Genomic DNA, 14,281 nt, shown 5'->3' with positions numbered 1-14,281 from the left:
TTATATACCGTATATTTGTGGATTTTATCACTGCTCTTCAGTCGGTCGACCAGTAGCAAGAACGTAACAAGCTTGACCATCCTCTGTATTTGGGGAAGCCATCGTACACAGCCTTTTAAGTCAAGCTCCACTAGACTAATCAGAACCCATAAACCATGAATTGATCATTTATTTGATGATCAGAATGGGTGTAAAAGGAAGAGTAAGAAAAGTTCGAGAACTCATTTAACCTGCTTGAATCCGAGGGAGAAAGGACTGATACAGGACAGTGCATGACCGTAGGTCACATCAAAATGTACAGCACCGCATTCTCTCTATCCACTGCTTCTTCTCTTCTGTAACTTACAAAATTTTTACCGCCTCCATAATCCGAACTTACGAAAGAAGGCATTCACTCATGGATTCCGAAAGGACGTATGAAAAGAGAGGAAGTTTCAATCTTCGGATGATTTACTTAAATTGTCTGTCTCTCTTTGACGAAATCCCCATCCCATGTATGTGGGAAGGCAGATCAAGTCCTGCCATTATTGTCATTCAACTCGAGATAGAAGTGGCGAATCCTGCGTTCTCCTACTTCAACTCGTCAGAATAAGCGAGTCATCGTATATATTCATAAGTTGTACAAGTGTATCTGTCTTCCAACATCCGAAAAACCCAGGTAATTTCCCTTCACTTCTTGATCGTGTTTATATGGACCATCCATCCGCGTGCATTCTAACCGAAATTCTTTACATGTTCATTTCTCATTTGTCATTTTCACTTCTTGATGTGCTGATGTTGATGTTGATGATGTTTATGAGCATGTGCCGCCTGTTCTCTCCTCCTTTCCCTCTTTTCCACTGACGCACTCGAATCCCAATCTACGTCTGCCGCTAACAATTCGGGATGTCCGTTCTTCTCCAATTTCGAATCAAAGAATCCATCTCGGTACCCTCGGACTATACGTTCTAGTAAATCTGAGGTTGATATAGCTGGAGTTCGGCGGGTTGGTACAAACCGGCCTGTTATCATAGTCAATTAGCCTTTCTATCATAGATTTTGTACACTTGGATATCCATCTCACAATGGAATTATGACTTACCGTTCTTCTTAGCAAATGCATATACATCCTCATGATCTTTACTCGGATAAACCTCCTCGTCATGTGCGATATAATCGATATCGTACTTATCCAGCCATTCTTGGTCGACCACCCACGGAGCATCCGGCAGAATTTCGTCCACCCATCTACAATGCCTTACAGCTTCGCACCTCTCCGCATGGGTCATCGCAGGACGTGATTTGTGTGAAGCACATAGATCGTCTGAACATACTCCCACTAACAGATGGACTTTGGGGAATGATAATTTCGCTTGACGTAGCTGTAATGCGTGACTACATGGATAGATTTATGACCATCATAAGCTCGTGTTTTGTGTATTAGTACATGTAGATGGAGGCGGCTCACCCAAAATGGAATAGATCGTATACACCATCTGCATAGACCCTAACAACCTTGCCTTCAGGAGGTGGATTGGTCTTCCACCACCTCTCAACCCCATCTTCAGCTCCTTTACCATGTATTGCCCTTTCTACGAAACCCTTGATGTTTTCTTCAGATAGTTCGATGGGCCTAGTATACATCTTTGGTGGTCCAAGTGACGACATGGAGGGTTTCGCGGATAATGGTAATGTCTGTGACCTCCTGGGTTCAGCTAATGCCTTTGAGGGAGCGACAGGTACATCCGTTGGTCTCTCGTATGGTAGTTGAGGAGTGATAGATGGTGGTGAGTCCGACAGAGCCAGATTTGCCATGGAGGCTTTGGGAGTAGGTAATCGGTTCGTACCGTATGGTGAAGATCCAGCTGGTTGATCACTTTGTAATCCAAGACTACCCTTAGTCGGCGAAGTGGGCTGAGCCCCTCTCATATGATGGTGTAGATTAGATGGATGGACGGGTGTACCACCTATAGTCGATGAACTTTCAATATCACCATCGTACCTATTATCACTTTGACATTAGCGCTTTGACACTTATAAACGTGCATTACATTTTCCCATCAAAGGAACCCGCATTGCGAAATTCCCAAATATTCGAGATGCTCAAAAACTCACGTTGGTGAATCCAGTCCTTCACTCATGCTACCTTGTTCGCTCAACTCTTCTACCCTTTTCTGATGTAATGCCCTCTTGGTCAATGGCTGAGTTGCGTTAGGTCCAGCTGCTGTGATTATACCTGATGCAGCGACATGTAAAGGTGAAGCGGTAGTGGTAGATTGCATCCTTGGTGAGTCCGCTGTGGATGCACTCGAGACTGTCTCAGCGTGGGTGGATATGGTCGATCCAACGTCGGAAAATTCGTTTTCGATATTATCGTTATCTGTGTTGTTACGAGAACGAATGTAGATGTGGATATAGCAGAAGCAGCAGTTTAGAGCGAGGTCAGTATTTGGCCAAAAATATATCTAGCTTGTAGGCTGCGTACATACCTTCCTCACTTGCATCTCTCGAGCTACTTGGATCCCTAGCTGCTCTTCGCTCTCCCAGACGATTTCTCGTATGCCGTTTCGGTAAAGCTGCTGTGCTTGACATTGTGATGATTTATGAAGGGCGTCAAGATATTGGGGATCTGCCAGTGGGTCAAGGGTGAGTACGACTGTAACAAGGTGGCGAGCTGAGAGGGGGGTTATGAGGAGTAAGAGTGGGGTTTAGTATGATTTTTTTGGGATGTAGATGTTAATTCTTGGCTCTGAAACGTAACGTCCTGAACACCTGAGCTGCATCATAGCCTATCTTGTATCCATAGATGTCATGTCGTCACCCCAGATACCATAGGCGCACAAGACCGCCCTGGCCCAAACAGGCTTGCGAACGCCACGCCCACACGACAGGCTTCTTCTGATAGGCACCCGAGTTCGACGCGTTTTGAGTTGAAAATCACCTATCGTCAAATCATGTCAACAAATCCGCCATCCTCCACACTCAAGTCTCAACAGCATCGATCCTAGGCTCACTATAGAAAACTTCACTATAGCTGCAAAATCCGTGTCCATCCCAAGCCAGCAATGTCAGTCTCTCCGCCAATACACCAGCAGCGTCAACCGTCAGCCTCACCAGACAGATCTACACGGAGCGAGCAGGAATTCTCTGATGAACCATGGAAATCTCTGGCGTGAGTTGATCACATCGTATTGTACGGCCATTGTGAGCTGATGGGTATCAATACGTACATAGAAAGATCATCCGTGATGTCGGACCGACCCTATCACCAGATGAGGAGCTAGGAAGTTTAGCAGCTGCTGAGGCCGCTGTGATAGCCAAGGATACGGAGAGGAATGCAGTGGTAGATGAGACCAGGAATGAGCTAAGGCGTGAGTTTTTCCATTCATCACGTCAGATCGACCCTCTCCTCCTTTCAACCCTGATGCATGCTATACGGCAATGGCGACTGCTGAGTATGTTCATGCTGATCTCGGACTGTCCTCACAGAATCAAGTCGTCAATTGGCTCAAGCATCCGCAGCAGCTCAGAGACCATCATCTCACCCTACAGCGATGGAACACGAAGAACAAGTACGACAATTGGAGCAAAAACAATACTCTGTGGGTAAACAGCTGAACGAAGAACAGTCAGTGGTATCGAAGAAAGAAGCGGAATTGGGTAAATTGAAATTGGAGAAACAGGAGGTGGAGAAGATAAATATAGGTGAAGATGATGAGGATGGTCAGAGTGATTGGATGGATGGGAAGATGTAAGTTATTTCACAGACCTCGCCGATGCGTTGGACGGTGTATGCTACGATCTGGGGTGATCATCAACCTGTCGCGATATTTGGAGTATCTTGGGATAATTATCTATTCGATTGGGACTTGCTGGAAATGAGAAACACTTGATATGACTTGTGCTAATCATGCAAATCCCACAGAATACGACTCAAGATACTATCAGAAAGCGGATTCAGCTTGGTACCTTCGAAAGACAACAAAACGGCAAGTAAGATACTGATCAGTATGTCTCTCATCATTCTGTCTGTATTACAGCACCTTGTAACTCTCGACTGACGAAATTGTTGGCCTTGTAGGGAACGATCTCAAAGATGATATTCATACAGTACCTATAGACAATTCTCGATCGAAAACAAATACCGCTAATTTGATATGGAGTTTAGCGAGTGAAGGTATATAGCTATCACGATAACCATATCAGATCCATAGTTGGATCAGATATGGTTATCGTGATAGCTGGTGTTGCTCTGCAGTATGATTGGCATTCAGTTGTATATATATATAGGTGCATTTAGCTGTATTCGACAACGGAGAACTCGCTGTGAATTGAGCAATGAGATTTCTTGCCCATATCGACCGATTGACCATTTTGGAGGTCCAATGATCAATGATTTTGTGCCTTGCCAATCGATGATTTGCCATCCTTTCTCCTTCTCTCATTGGGGTACACCATCCTCATACAGACATGCAAGAGTGGATCATACCCTCGTCAGCAGCTTGCTCTAGAAATTGACCATTCCTCATACTAAGCATGCATCGGACATTCCCAATGAAGTCAAGGCAATGATACTTTGTAATTCTCAAATGTAGGTGGTTTTGCCACATCGCAGACGATGACCGACGTCATGACAGCGCGTGCCGATGATACCGTATACTGTACCATATGATATGATACCCAAAAGTGGAGCATGTCCATGCCATTCTCTTGTATTGCGTTCTTCTACACTCTCCTTTATCAACCCTGTGTATACTTGCTTACCAAAACGATATATTCTCATAATACCTTGCTTTGCTATAAGGAAGATCGGGGGTAGCAAAGATGCTGCCGGTACATCGACGTGCAGCTATAACAGCCAGTCGGCGGGCCTTTCTCAATATTCGATCTCAGCATTCTTCTTCTTCATCCGCTTCCGATCGTGTCAATACATCTTCCAGTGAAGGTCAAAATGAATTGACAGGTTCAGCCAAGCTGTTCGCCGATTCGATCGAAGAAGAATCTATCTCCAATACAAGTTCGAGGGATCATCTCATACATAGTCAAGGTGAAATTTGGACAGGAGACGAATCGACCCATGATGCAGTGTTACGAATGCTATTAGATGCGAATAAACCTCTAAGGGAACCTGGGGGTATCAAGGATAACTCGTCAGAAGACAAGATAAAGAAATACATCAAATCATTAGATCTGAATCCAGCTTTGGGTACACCATTATTCTCTTCACCCAAGGTGGAAGAAGGGGAAGCAGAGAAACCTAATCCACATCGAACCACTATTCCACCTCATTTACATCGACCATGGCATTCGACTTACACTGGAGAGACGACGTTGAAATCAGCACCGCAGATCAAATATGGTACATTTATAAAATCGAACAAGGATGGCGATTCCCTTACCAACTTGCTTGAACTTACCCTACCACCCGGAGCAGATGGTAAGACCCGTTCGAGAGTCAAGGAAGCTCGAAGATCTGGAAAGACCATTAGAAGATTGGATAATGCCAGAGAGAATGCACTAGACTATAAGCTCGGTATAGGATCAGGGGAACAGGTGCTTATAGATATCGGAGAAGATGAGGAAGATGAGACGTTTAGAGGTAACAGGCAGATAAAAGGGAGTAGTGTACTGGGTGCTCAGAAGGGTTCGGCAAGTGGGATGAGAGCTTGGGGAGGTCTGGTAGAAGATCGCATACAGGTGAGTAAGGGTCACTAGTATTTGTTTACTGTCATCGTCTACCTCAGATGCTGATTTCATTCATTCCTAGCGCGCTAAAGGTGAGAGTAGACTTTCCGGCATATATCCACCTTTACGTATCACTGATATAACGCTCAATTTGTCAGAGGCCGGTTTCTTCAAGATCACGAATGGGAAAGGTAAACCTATACCCAAAGATCCTGAAGCTAGTAATCCTCATCTCGGTGAGCTTTCTGATCTTATTCCTACAATGAGCTCAGCTGACTCATCGAGATTTAGAAACCGGTGAACTCCTTATGTGAGTTATTTGCTACATAAACTGAAATCTTTAGCTGACAGTACTGCAGGAATCGGATAGTCAAGCGTCAAGGCGCCCTCCCACCATGGATCGAACTCCAGCATTCACTGGACTCCACATTGGCTGCTTTCCGTAGCACTCTGTTAACGACCTATACAACTCATCTCGTTCGTAATGTCATTTCGACTAATGCTCTATCACCCTTACCGCCACTACATTCTATTCCCTCTCAAGACGAAGCTTGGGAAGCACGCGAACTCAAATTTCATCAGGAGAACATCAAGCAGATCAATGATTTGGTACGAAGGATGAATGCCCAGGCTCCTTCACCCGCTCGACGAAATCTCTTGACTCTCGAAGGAGAGCTTAACAGGCTGAGAGGAGATGTGCTGAAAAACGAGGTCTGGAATGAAATCAAGAAAAGAGCGGAAGACGCTGCGAGATTACCCATGAAACCGAGCTCTAGCCTCCCACCTTTCATATTCGACAACGAGGGATGGAATGCGCTGAAAACTGCTACGAGAAGATCGTTCGGTACTATTGCTGCTCCAGTCTCGGCTGTCATTGGTAAAGGCCGTGTGGGCGGCGTGGTGGATCCTACTAGACAATCTTCAGGAGATGATGCTGGTTCAAACGGACCTTCTTCAAATAACAGCGAAGGTACTTCTGGGTCCAAACCCCTTAGATTGGCTGTCATGGGTGGTGTAGGCCTAGGTGCAGTTGTGTACTTTTATCGACGACCCGTTAAGAATGACTCAGCCGTAGAGATGGATTATATCTCTGTACAACCCGATACAGAAGGTCCGATCGAAGAGGATATCGTGGCAATTTCACCATCCGAGCCTCCTCTTACCATCTTGCGTGTGATACAGCTCTACGTTCTGGAACCATTCGCGACGATATTTAGGTTTTTCCACTTGGCATTCCTATTTGGTCCGGTGATATTGACCACGCCGATGCTGTTGGTCGGAAAGCCCGAACGACGACGACGTAGGTCAGGTAAACCGGTTTCGGGCGATGAAGAGGAGAATTGGGGTGCGATTTGGTGGTATTCTTTCTTGGTCAAACAAATGGAAAGGGCCGGCCCGTCTTTCATCAAACTCGGTCAATGGGCTGCATCTCGAGCGGACCTCTTCCCAGCTGAATTATGCGATAAGATGTCGAAACTGCATTCGAACGGTAAACCACATTCACTCTCTCATACCAAACGAGTACTGGAAAGAGCCTTCGGGATGAAATTTGATGAGATTTTTGAAGAATTCAACGACGAACCCATAGGATGTGGAGCGATTGCCCAGGTCAGTTGATTGTAAATATACATCGTGAGATCAGCTGACGAACACTGCTTGCGATTTTGTAGGTGTATAAAGCCAAATTGAAACCGTCTGTATTCATCGGCGGAGCGGCAAGCGCAAAGCAAGCTCGAGTACCGGTGGACGAGTCTCATACACGTTCAGTCGCAATCAAAGTGTTACATCCTCGAGCACGTAAAACGATTCGAAGGGATATAGCCATCATGTCCGTGTTCGCGAACATCTTCAACGCTTTCCCAGGTATGGAATGGTTGTCACTCCCTGAGGAAGTCGCTGTTTTCGGCGACATGATGAACTCGCAATTGGATTTAAGAGTGGAAGCGTCCAATTTAGAAAGATTCGAGGTGAATTTCCAAAAGAGGGGTAGAAGGGTGACTTTCCCAAGTCCCATCAAATTGGGTCAAAATGAATCGAAAGATGTATTGATAGAGGAATTTGAAAATGCTTTACCGCTAAAGTGGTTCTTGACCAATGGCGGTGGAGACTATGATGATATGATTGCCGGAATCGGATTAGATGCTTTCTTGGTGAGTTGAGGATTTCAAAAAACAGACTTTTATGGGGGAGTGCTGATGCTGACTATGTGTTTGATTGGTGGATCTCTTAGGAAATGCTGTTATTGGATAACTGGACTCATGGAGATCTACATCCGTGAGCTTGCTGTATGAGCATTCAATGTGAAGATTTTGAGCTGATAATTGGATCACAAATGTGCTTTATAGTGGTAACATCATGGTTCGATTCTATAAACCTACACCTACAGATTATCTCGGACCATTACTCAACAAATTCAGTCGACATCCTCAAACTCCTCCTTCGGACTCGCCGCCTTCGTCCAGCATCTCCAACGAAGAGCTTGTTGAGTCGTTGGCATCAGTAGCACACGATCACGATGCGTGGCATGAACGATTATCCGAGTTGTACAAGGAGGGATACGAACCTCAATTGATCTTCATCGATGCTGGTCTGGTCACTTCTCTAGACGACAAAAATAGAAGAAATTTCCTAGACTTGTTTCAAAGTGTAGCCGAGTTCGACGGGTACAAAGCTGGTAAACTAATGGTCGAGAGATGTCGTACGCCGGAACATGTGATTGACGAAGAGACTTTTGCTCTTAAAATTCAACATGTGGTCTTATCAGTCAAATCGAAGACGTTCAGTTTAGCAAAAATCAAAATATCCGATATTCTCACTGATGTGCTCAATGCGGTCAGACAACATCATGTGAAACTTGAAGGTGATTTCGTAAATACCGTCTTATCGATTTTACTTTTAGAAGGTATAGGTAGACAGTTGGATCCGAATATGGACTTGTTCAAATCTGCTTTACCGATCTTGAGACAATTGGGTAGACAGATGGGTACGAAGGAGGTTATCAATAATACACCTAAAGGGAATTTGTTAGCTATGATCAAGGTGAGTTATGAACTTCCACTTGTACACTCTGTACGAACCAATACAGGTCTCTAGTGGAGGAAAAAGGACTGACCGAATTCATGTGTTCCAACGTATCGTAGCTCTGGGTATGGGTAGAAGCTAGACAGGTAGCCGGAGAAGCTTCGATATTGGATCAATGGATCAAGGTGAATAATTCGTTTTCAAGTTGAATCTGAAAGAGTGCTCAAGTCACGAAGAGTGAAGAGTCTACAACTGATATATTTGTTTGTCCGTTGTCAACACAGTATGATCGACTTTTCCCTGCTATTTAATGTGGATCATAAAAGTATGAACGATTCGGAATGAAGAAGGCAAGGATTGAAGGAGCCAATACGATATCAGCTCTGAAGAAAGGGATAGAATAGACTTATTCGTCTTATCGCATCGTTGTTTCATGTGATAGACAGCTCGTTCTTGTTGTACATGTACACACTATATAACATTTTGTAGTCGATCATTCAAATACAGATATACAGATAGATAGATACATGCATCTTTCACATCAATGTACATTTACCTGTCGGCTTGATTGCTTGGCAAGATAAAGCGGCGACCGCCGTCAGTACCATACGACTTCAATCAACCTTACTTGGGCTCTACGTTACTTGACTTATCAATTGGGATGATTTACTACACTATTGACTGACATTCTATATCCATTATTGGCCAGGTAAAATCTCACTTCACTTCGTCTAAGCCCAATATGGACACAATCAGAATAACCAAAGTGGACAATGTGGTTTTGGAACACTACATACCGCCTACGACGAGTGAAGGGGGACCTAGTAAAGTTAGAAAGACAGGGACGATCCATTTAACACCTCATCATCTGATATTCTGCGAGAATTCAACGGAAGTCTCGACGCAGCGGAAGAATGAGACTGACCTCAAGCAAGATAAGAATAAGACCGAGGAGATTTGGATACCTTACCCGACAATTACTCTGCTCACGAAATTACCGCAATCCATTCAAGGTGCTTATCCACTCAAGATCGAGACGAAGCATTTCAAGAATTACGTGTTCCTCTTTGAGAAAGATAGATCGATGGGTAAGAGTGGAGGTGCCGAGGATGTTTGGCAGAGTATAAAAGATTCAGCAGTGAAGAGTGAGTATGAATCCTAAATTGCAGATGTGACTAGGATGTTTGATGATGACGATGATGATGATGATGGGACTAACTGTATGGTATCCATGATGGTAGCATCGGTTGAACAATTACACGCATTCTTCTATACATCCCCTCCTTCATCATCGACTGCGTCCACGTCTGTAGCTTCAACCTCAATAGGCTGGTCAACGTATAACCCCCGAACGGAATTTGCCCGTCAAGGTCTAGGAAGCAAAACGAAATCATGGAGGTTCACCGATATAAACAAGGATTATTCATTCTCACCCACCTACCCAAGTAAAATGGTCGTACCTACCAGAATATCAGACTCGACGCTGAGTTACGCAAGTAAATATAGGAGTAAGGCGAGAATACCGGTTCTGACGTATCTGCATTGGGGTAATAATGTGAGTTTTGGATGATGAGATGAATGCTTCACCTTTTGTGACGATCGGAAAGTGCCAGTATGCATGACCGAGACTTGCTGATGATTCATTTCTTTTAGGCATCCATAACTCGTTCTTCACAACCTATGGTCGGACTGAAGAACTCCCGTTCGGCCCAAGATGAACGTCTAGTAGAATGTATTTTCTCTTCACACTTATATCCCGAAGCGGCATACTCTGCTCCAGTGTACGGAGCGACTACCACCAATCTCATCATTGACGCTCGACCAACCACCAATGCGATGGCTAATGTAGCTATGGGAGCCGGAACGGAGAATATGGAGAATTACAAGCTTGGTAAAAAAGCGTATCTCGGTATAGACAATATACACGTCATGCGGAACAGTCTCAAGATCATCATTGAAGCAATCCGAGAAGCCGAATCTAAACCTGCTGGATCAGCCATTTCTGGTTCTGGAGTATTGGATAGAACGTTATTGCGAAAATCCAATTGGTTGAAACATCTTTCGACGATATTAGATGGATCATTAATGATAATCAAAAACATACATTTAAACGCTTCTCACGTTTTGATTCATTGTTCGGATGGATGGGATAGGACTGCTCAACTCAGTGCTATATCTCAGATATGCCTGGATCCATATTATAGGACTATCGAGGGATTTAGCGTATTGGTCGAAAAAGATTTCTTATCATTTGGACACAAATTCTTAGATCGATCGAATCACCTATCATCCGAAAAATACTTTATCTTATCTGAGAATGAAATTTCATCAGACGATGAGGAAGAAGATACCCCGAATGGAGCAGCAGCCGCAAAAGCCGCACAAGCATTTTTCGCATCTGTACAAAAGCAATTCACCAATTCAACCCAATCTCACTCACACTTGAAAGAGATTTCACCTGTTTTCCATCAATTTTTAGATTGCGTCAGACAAATCCAAAGGCAGTTTCCCGAAAGATTCGAATTCAACGAGAAGTACCTGTTGGATATTTACCAACATTTGTATTCATGTCAATTCGGAACGTTCTTGTTTAATAATGAAAAACAGAAAAATCAATATACCTCTTTAACCAGGTCGATATGGGATTATACGAATCAACATAAAGAGAGATATGTGAATAAGGAGTTTGATAGTGATTTGGATAAGAAGAATGATGGTGATCAAGGTGTATTGTTATATGATCCGAAAGATGTCAAATTCTGGTTTAGATTATTTAGAAGAGGAGATGAAGAGATGAATGGATCGCCAATAGTACTTAACCAGCAAGCTCAAGGGGTAGATGTCGTAGGACCGATAAGTACGAATTCGCAAGATCCAGTAACTTTACCTAGTAATCCGATCCGATCAATCTCGCCTTTACACGACAGTACTGGCCAAACACCCATTCGGAGGGATATGTCGACTTCGCCATCTTCTGGTGGTGGTTGGAATTGGCAACAATTATCTTCTGGAGCGTTCAACGCAGTGCAAAATGCCGGTAGACAGATAAAGAATATATCTCAAGATGCTTATAATCAATTGAAAGCTGAGGCTGGAGAGATAGATGGATCGGATCCTTGGGATAGTGGTATCGGTAGATCAGGAGTGATGGGAAGTGGTCCAATTACCAGTGCAAGTGGGAATGGAAATGGATTAGAAGACCGGAAAGAATATAAACCGTATACTTATACTCCGAGGACGAATTTAAGGATACCTTCTGAGAGTAACCCTTGGTCAATTGGTAATACTACTTCTACTTCTGCTTTACCGAGCGTAATCAACCCTAATTTCAACATAACGACAACAATACCAGATTCGAATGATGCACGACCGACTGTAAATAGGTTGAATAGTAATTCCAACTCGAATCCATGGTCTACCGATAAACCTCCCGCCACCTCGACTTTGCCCAGACCTAATTCAGATAAGGTAGAAAGAAATTTATCACCTTCCTTAGCTGATTTGTCCCTGAACGAGAACACGAACTCCACACCGAAATCGACAACGACGACGGACGAAGAGATGATAAGAGCTGCTATGGGTGAAGATAAGAAAGCTTGGGATCCTCTTGGGGCTTTGTAAAAGTTGATGCAAATATACTTTCATATTGCTTTTTGCATATCATCATATAGATTCTGATCTTCTCTATTTTTGTATATTCTATGTAATGTATAAATAGCTCTCAAATTAGATTACGAAGATGCAGATGCTATGCCACGTTATGCCCCGATGCTCGTGCAATTAATGCAATGATGTTTACCAGCCAGGCTCTACCAAGCAAACTTCAAGCTGGTGTGTGTCACATGTGGCCTCGTTATCACAAGTCTTTTGACAGGGATACAGTGCGTACACTAAAGCAGGAAGCTTTCCGTTTCCCCACTTCAAATTGTGATTACAACTCTCTAACTGATTTCTCAACGACATCTTCAGAAGGATCATTCTTAAACCCCTTATTCAACCTATTTACCATCCCTTTCAAACCGCTTATCAAGTCTTCCTTGTCTTTACTGCCTTCATCTATTCCTAATTCCAGTAATATGCCAGAGGGGTTTAGAGGTTGGTCGGTAAATGTCATGTCTATATTTGTATTTGTATTTTGCGATTGGATCGTACTGGTGGGAGAAGTATCGGCAAATAGAGGTTTCTGCAAATGAATGGATTTCCATACGATCACTTTATCCAATATCCCAACCAAACGATGTATATTCTCATATGTTGATGTTTGTTTTCCAGCAGAACTCGATGAGGGAACGGAAACGTGGGATTGAAGTATGGTAGATAAGCGAGTTAAGAGGGGTTGGTGTAAGCCGAATGATGATATAGATACGAACAGGGGAGCGAGGGCATCTAGAGTGCCGTATCAAGCACAAAATAGAGGTTGAAGACTCAGTACTAGTAAAATCAAAGATGATCTGCGTAGCTGCGAATGAGATTTATAACTCACCTATTGGTCTACCTGCTAATAAATACGCATCGGAAGCTAAAGCTGATACACCTGCGAATTGACCTTTCCACTATACCATCATACAAGTCAGCTTCACCAGCTGTTTAAATAAAACAAAAAAAGATTACGTCCGGAACGAGTTGACTGACCATGTTTTTTGTTGAATCAGCCAACTTCACTGCACTTTCAGCATCCCTTATGGCCAAACTACACCTCAAAGCAGTATCTAACAATTCCCTATTCAGTCCTCCCATCGGTTTCGGTTTGCTGCCAGTAGGATTGGGATCAAAATTCTTCATTATCAATCGTAAGGCTTCGGTATAGTCTGGTGGAGAGGCATAGTATAATGAGGTGGTTATGTATTCTGCATTTGAATCAACCCTATCAGTAATCGACCAGGGGAAACATCATTTCAATGTTGATCTGGTCACAGATGGTTTGACTCGCTCACCTAGATGCTGTTTATCAACTTTATCTTTCGACAGGACGTTTCTCTGGCTTTCTCCATAATTGAACCACTATACATACAAGTCCTTTCGATCAACATCCTTTTGTGCGTAGATTTTCGACAGTTCTAGATGTCCGTTGGAAGATTTTGACGAGTGTTCGTTCACTCACCCCTCTCTCCGTGTATGCATGTTCAGACTTGTATTCACTCTTTGACCTCTGAACGGCAGCCTCTATACGCTGTCTCCTAATTTCTGCCTTTGCCGCCTTGTCTAATGCGGCAATATCACCATTCGTACCGGTACTCGTACTTGATTCTCCTTGTTGTTCGATAGCCTGCTGATCATCTTCTACAGCTACCTGAAAATAATCTGAGGTAGTGGTTGGATCTGTTTCATTGACCATGATCGAGCTTTCTTCTCCGTTTTGGGGTGTTTGTAGGGTCTGTCTGGTATATGTATGAACTAGATCTGGATCATGGATGAACAAACAAAGGGTGGTTCAAGGATAAGGATGATACGTATGTATGCAGTCAGATGAAACATTACTGACTCTGTACCAAAAATTTAGTAGTAGTAGTATGACTCCTGACCATGATCAACCGCGACGCGTTGGACCAAAGTGTCTCATGTCATGTTTCGAATAATTCATATGATCATGTTCATA

The 14,281-nt window shown here is 43.5% G+C and overlaps 5 protein-coding genes across 5 annotated transcripts; 3 read left to right on the top strand and 2 right to left on the bottom strand.

Annotated features, from left to right (window-relative positions):
• Window positions 1-756: 756 nt before the first annotated feature.
• L199_002592 (uncharacterized protein) lies at window positions 757-2,571 on the bottom strand (the record flags this gene model as incomplete). The annotated part of the gene is made up of 5 exons (XM_064888332.1): window positions 757-1,001; window positions 1,082-1,374; window positions 1,448-1,981; window positions 2,095-2,359; window positions 2,469-2,571. The coding sequence occupies 5 exons, from the start codon at window positions 2,569-2,571 to the stop codon at window positions 757-759; spliced, it is 1,440 nt and encodes a 479-aa protein (XP_064744404.1).
• A 473-nt stretch (window positions 2,572-3,044) lies between these two features.
• Window positions 3,045-4,164, top strand: L199_002591 (uncharacterized protein; the record flags this gene model as incomplete). The annotated part of the gene is made up of 5 exons (XM_064888331.1): window positions 3,045-3,151; window positions 3,214-3,350; window positions 3,469-3,730; window positions 3,905-3,987; window positions 4,061-4,164. The coding sequence occupies 5 exons, from the start codon at window positions 3,045-3,047 to the stop codon at window positions 4,162-4,164; spliced, it is 693 nt and encodes a 230-aa protein (XP_064744403.1).
• A 639-nt stretch (window positions 4,165-4,803) lies between these two features.
• L199_002590 (uncharacterized protein) lies at window positions 4,804-8,996 on the top strand (the record flags this gene model as incomplete). Its single annotated transcript, XM_064888330.1, has 9 exons — window positions 4,804-5,676; window positions 5,747-5,900; window positions 5,956-5,974; window positions 6,024-7,272; window positions 7,335-7,814; window positions 7,895-7,938; window positions 8,010-8,703; window positions 8,805-8,870; window positions 8,970-8,996. 9 exons carry the CDS (start codon window positions 4,804-4,806, stop codon window positions 8,994-8,996), a joined length of 3,606 nt encoding a protein of 1,201 aa, XP_064744402.1.
• Window positions 8,997-9,427: 431 nt separating this feature from the next.
• On the top strand, window positions 9,428-12,306 carry L199_002589 (uncharacterized protein; the record flags this gene model as incomplete). Its single annotated transcript, XM_064888329.1, has 3 exons — window positions 9,428-9,830; window positions 9,927-10,240; window positions 10,339-12,306. 3 exons carry the CDS (start codon window positions 9,428-9,430, stop codon window positions 12,304-12,306), a joined length of 2,685 nt encoding a protein of 894 aa, XP_064744401.1.
• Window positions 12,307-12,616: 310 nt separating this feature from the next.
• On the bottom strand, window positions 12,617-14,020 carry L199_002588 (uncharacterized protein; the record flags this gene model as incomplete). Its single annotated transcript, XM_064888328.1, has 5 exons — window positions 12,617-13,071; window positions 13,169-13,238; window positions 13,318-13,532; window positions 13,620-13,686; window positions 13,787-14,020. The coding sequence occupies 5 exons, from the start codon at window positions 14,018-14,020 to the stop codon at window positions 12,617-12,619; spliced, it is 1,041 nt and encodes a 346-aa protein (XP_064744400.1).
• Between the last annotated feature and the right edge of the window lie 261 nt (window positions 14,021-14,281).

Source organism: Kwoniella botswanensis, chromosome 1 (assembly GCF_036426115.1).
Source record: "Kwoniella botswanensis chromosome 1, complete sequence".
Classification (NCBI taxonomy): domain Eukaryota; kingdom Fungi; phylum Basidiomycota; class Tremellomycetes; order Tremellales; family Cryptococcaceae; genus Kwoniella; species Kwoniella botswanensis.
This window is presented reverse-complemented; position numbering and strand designations above follow the sequence as displayed.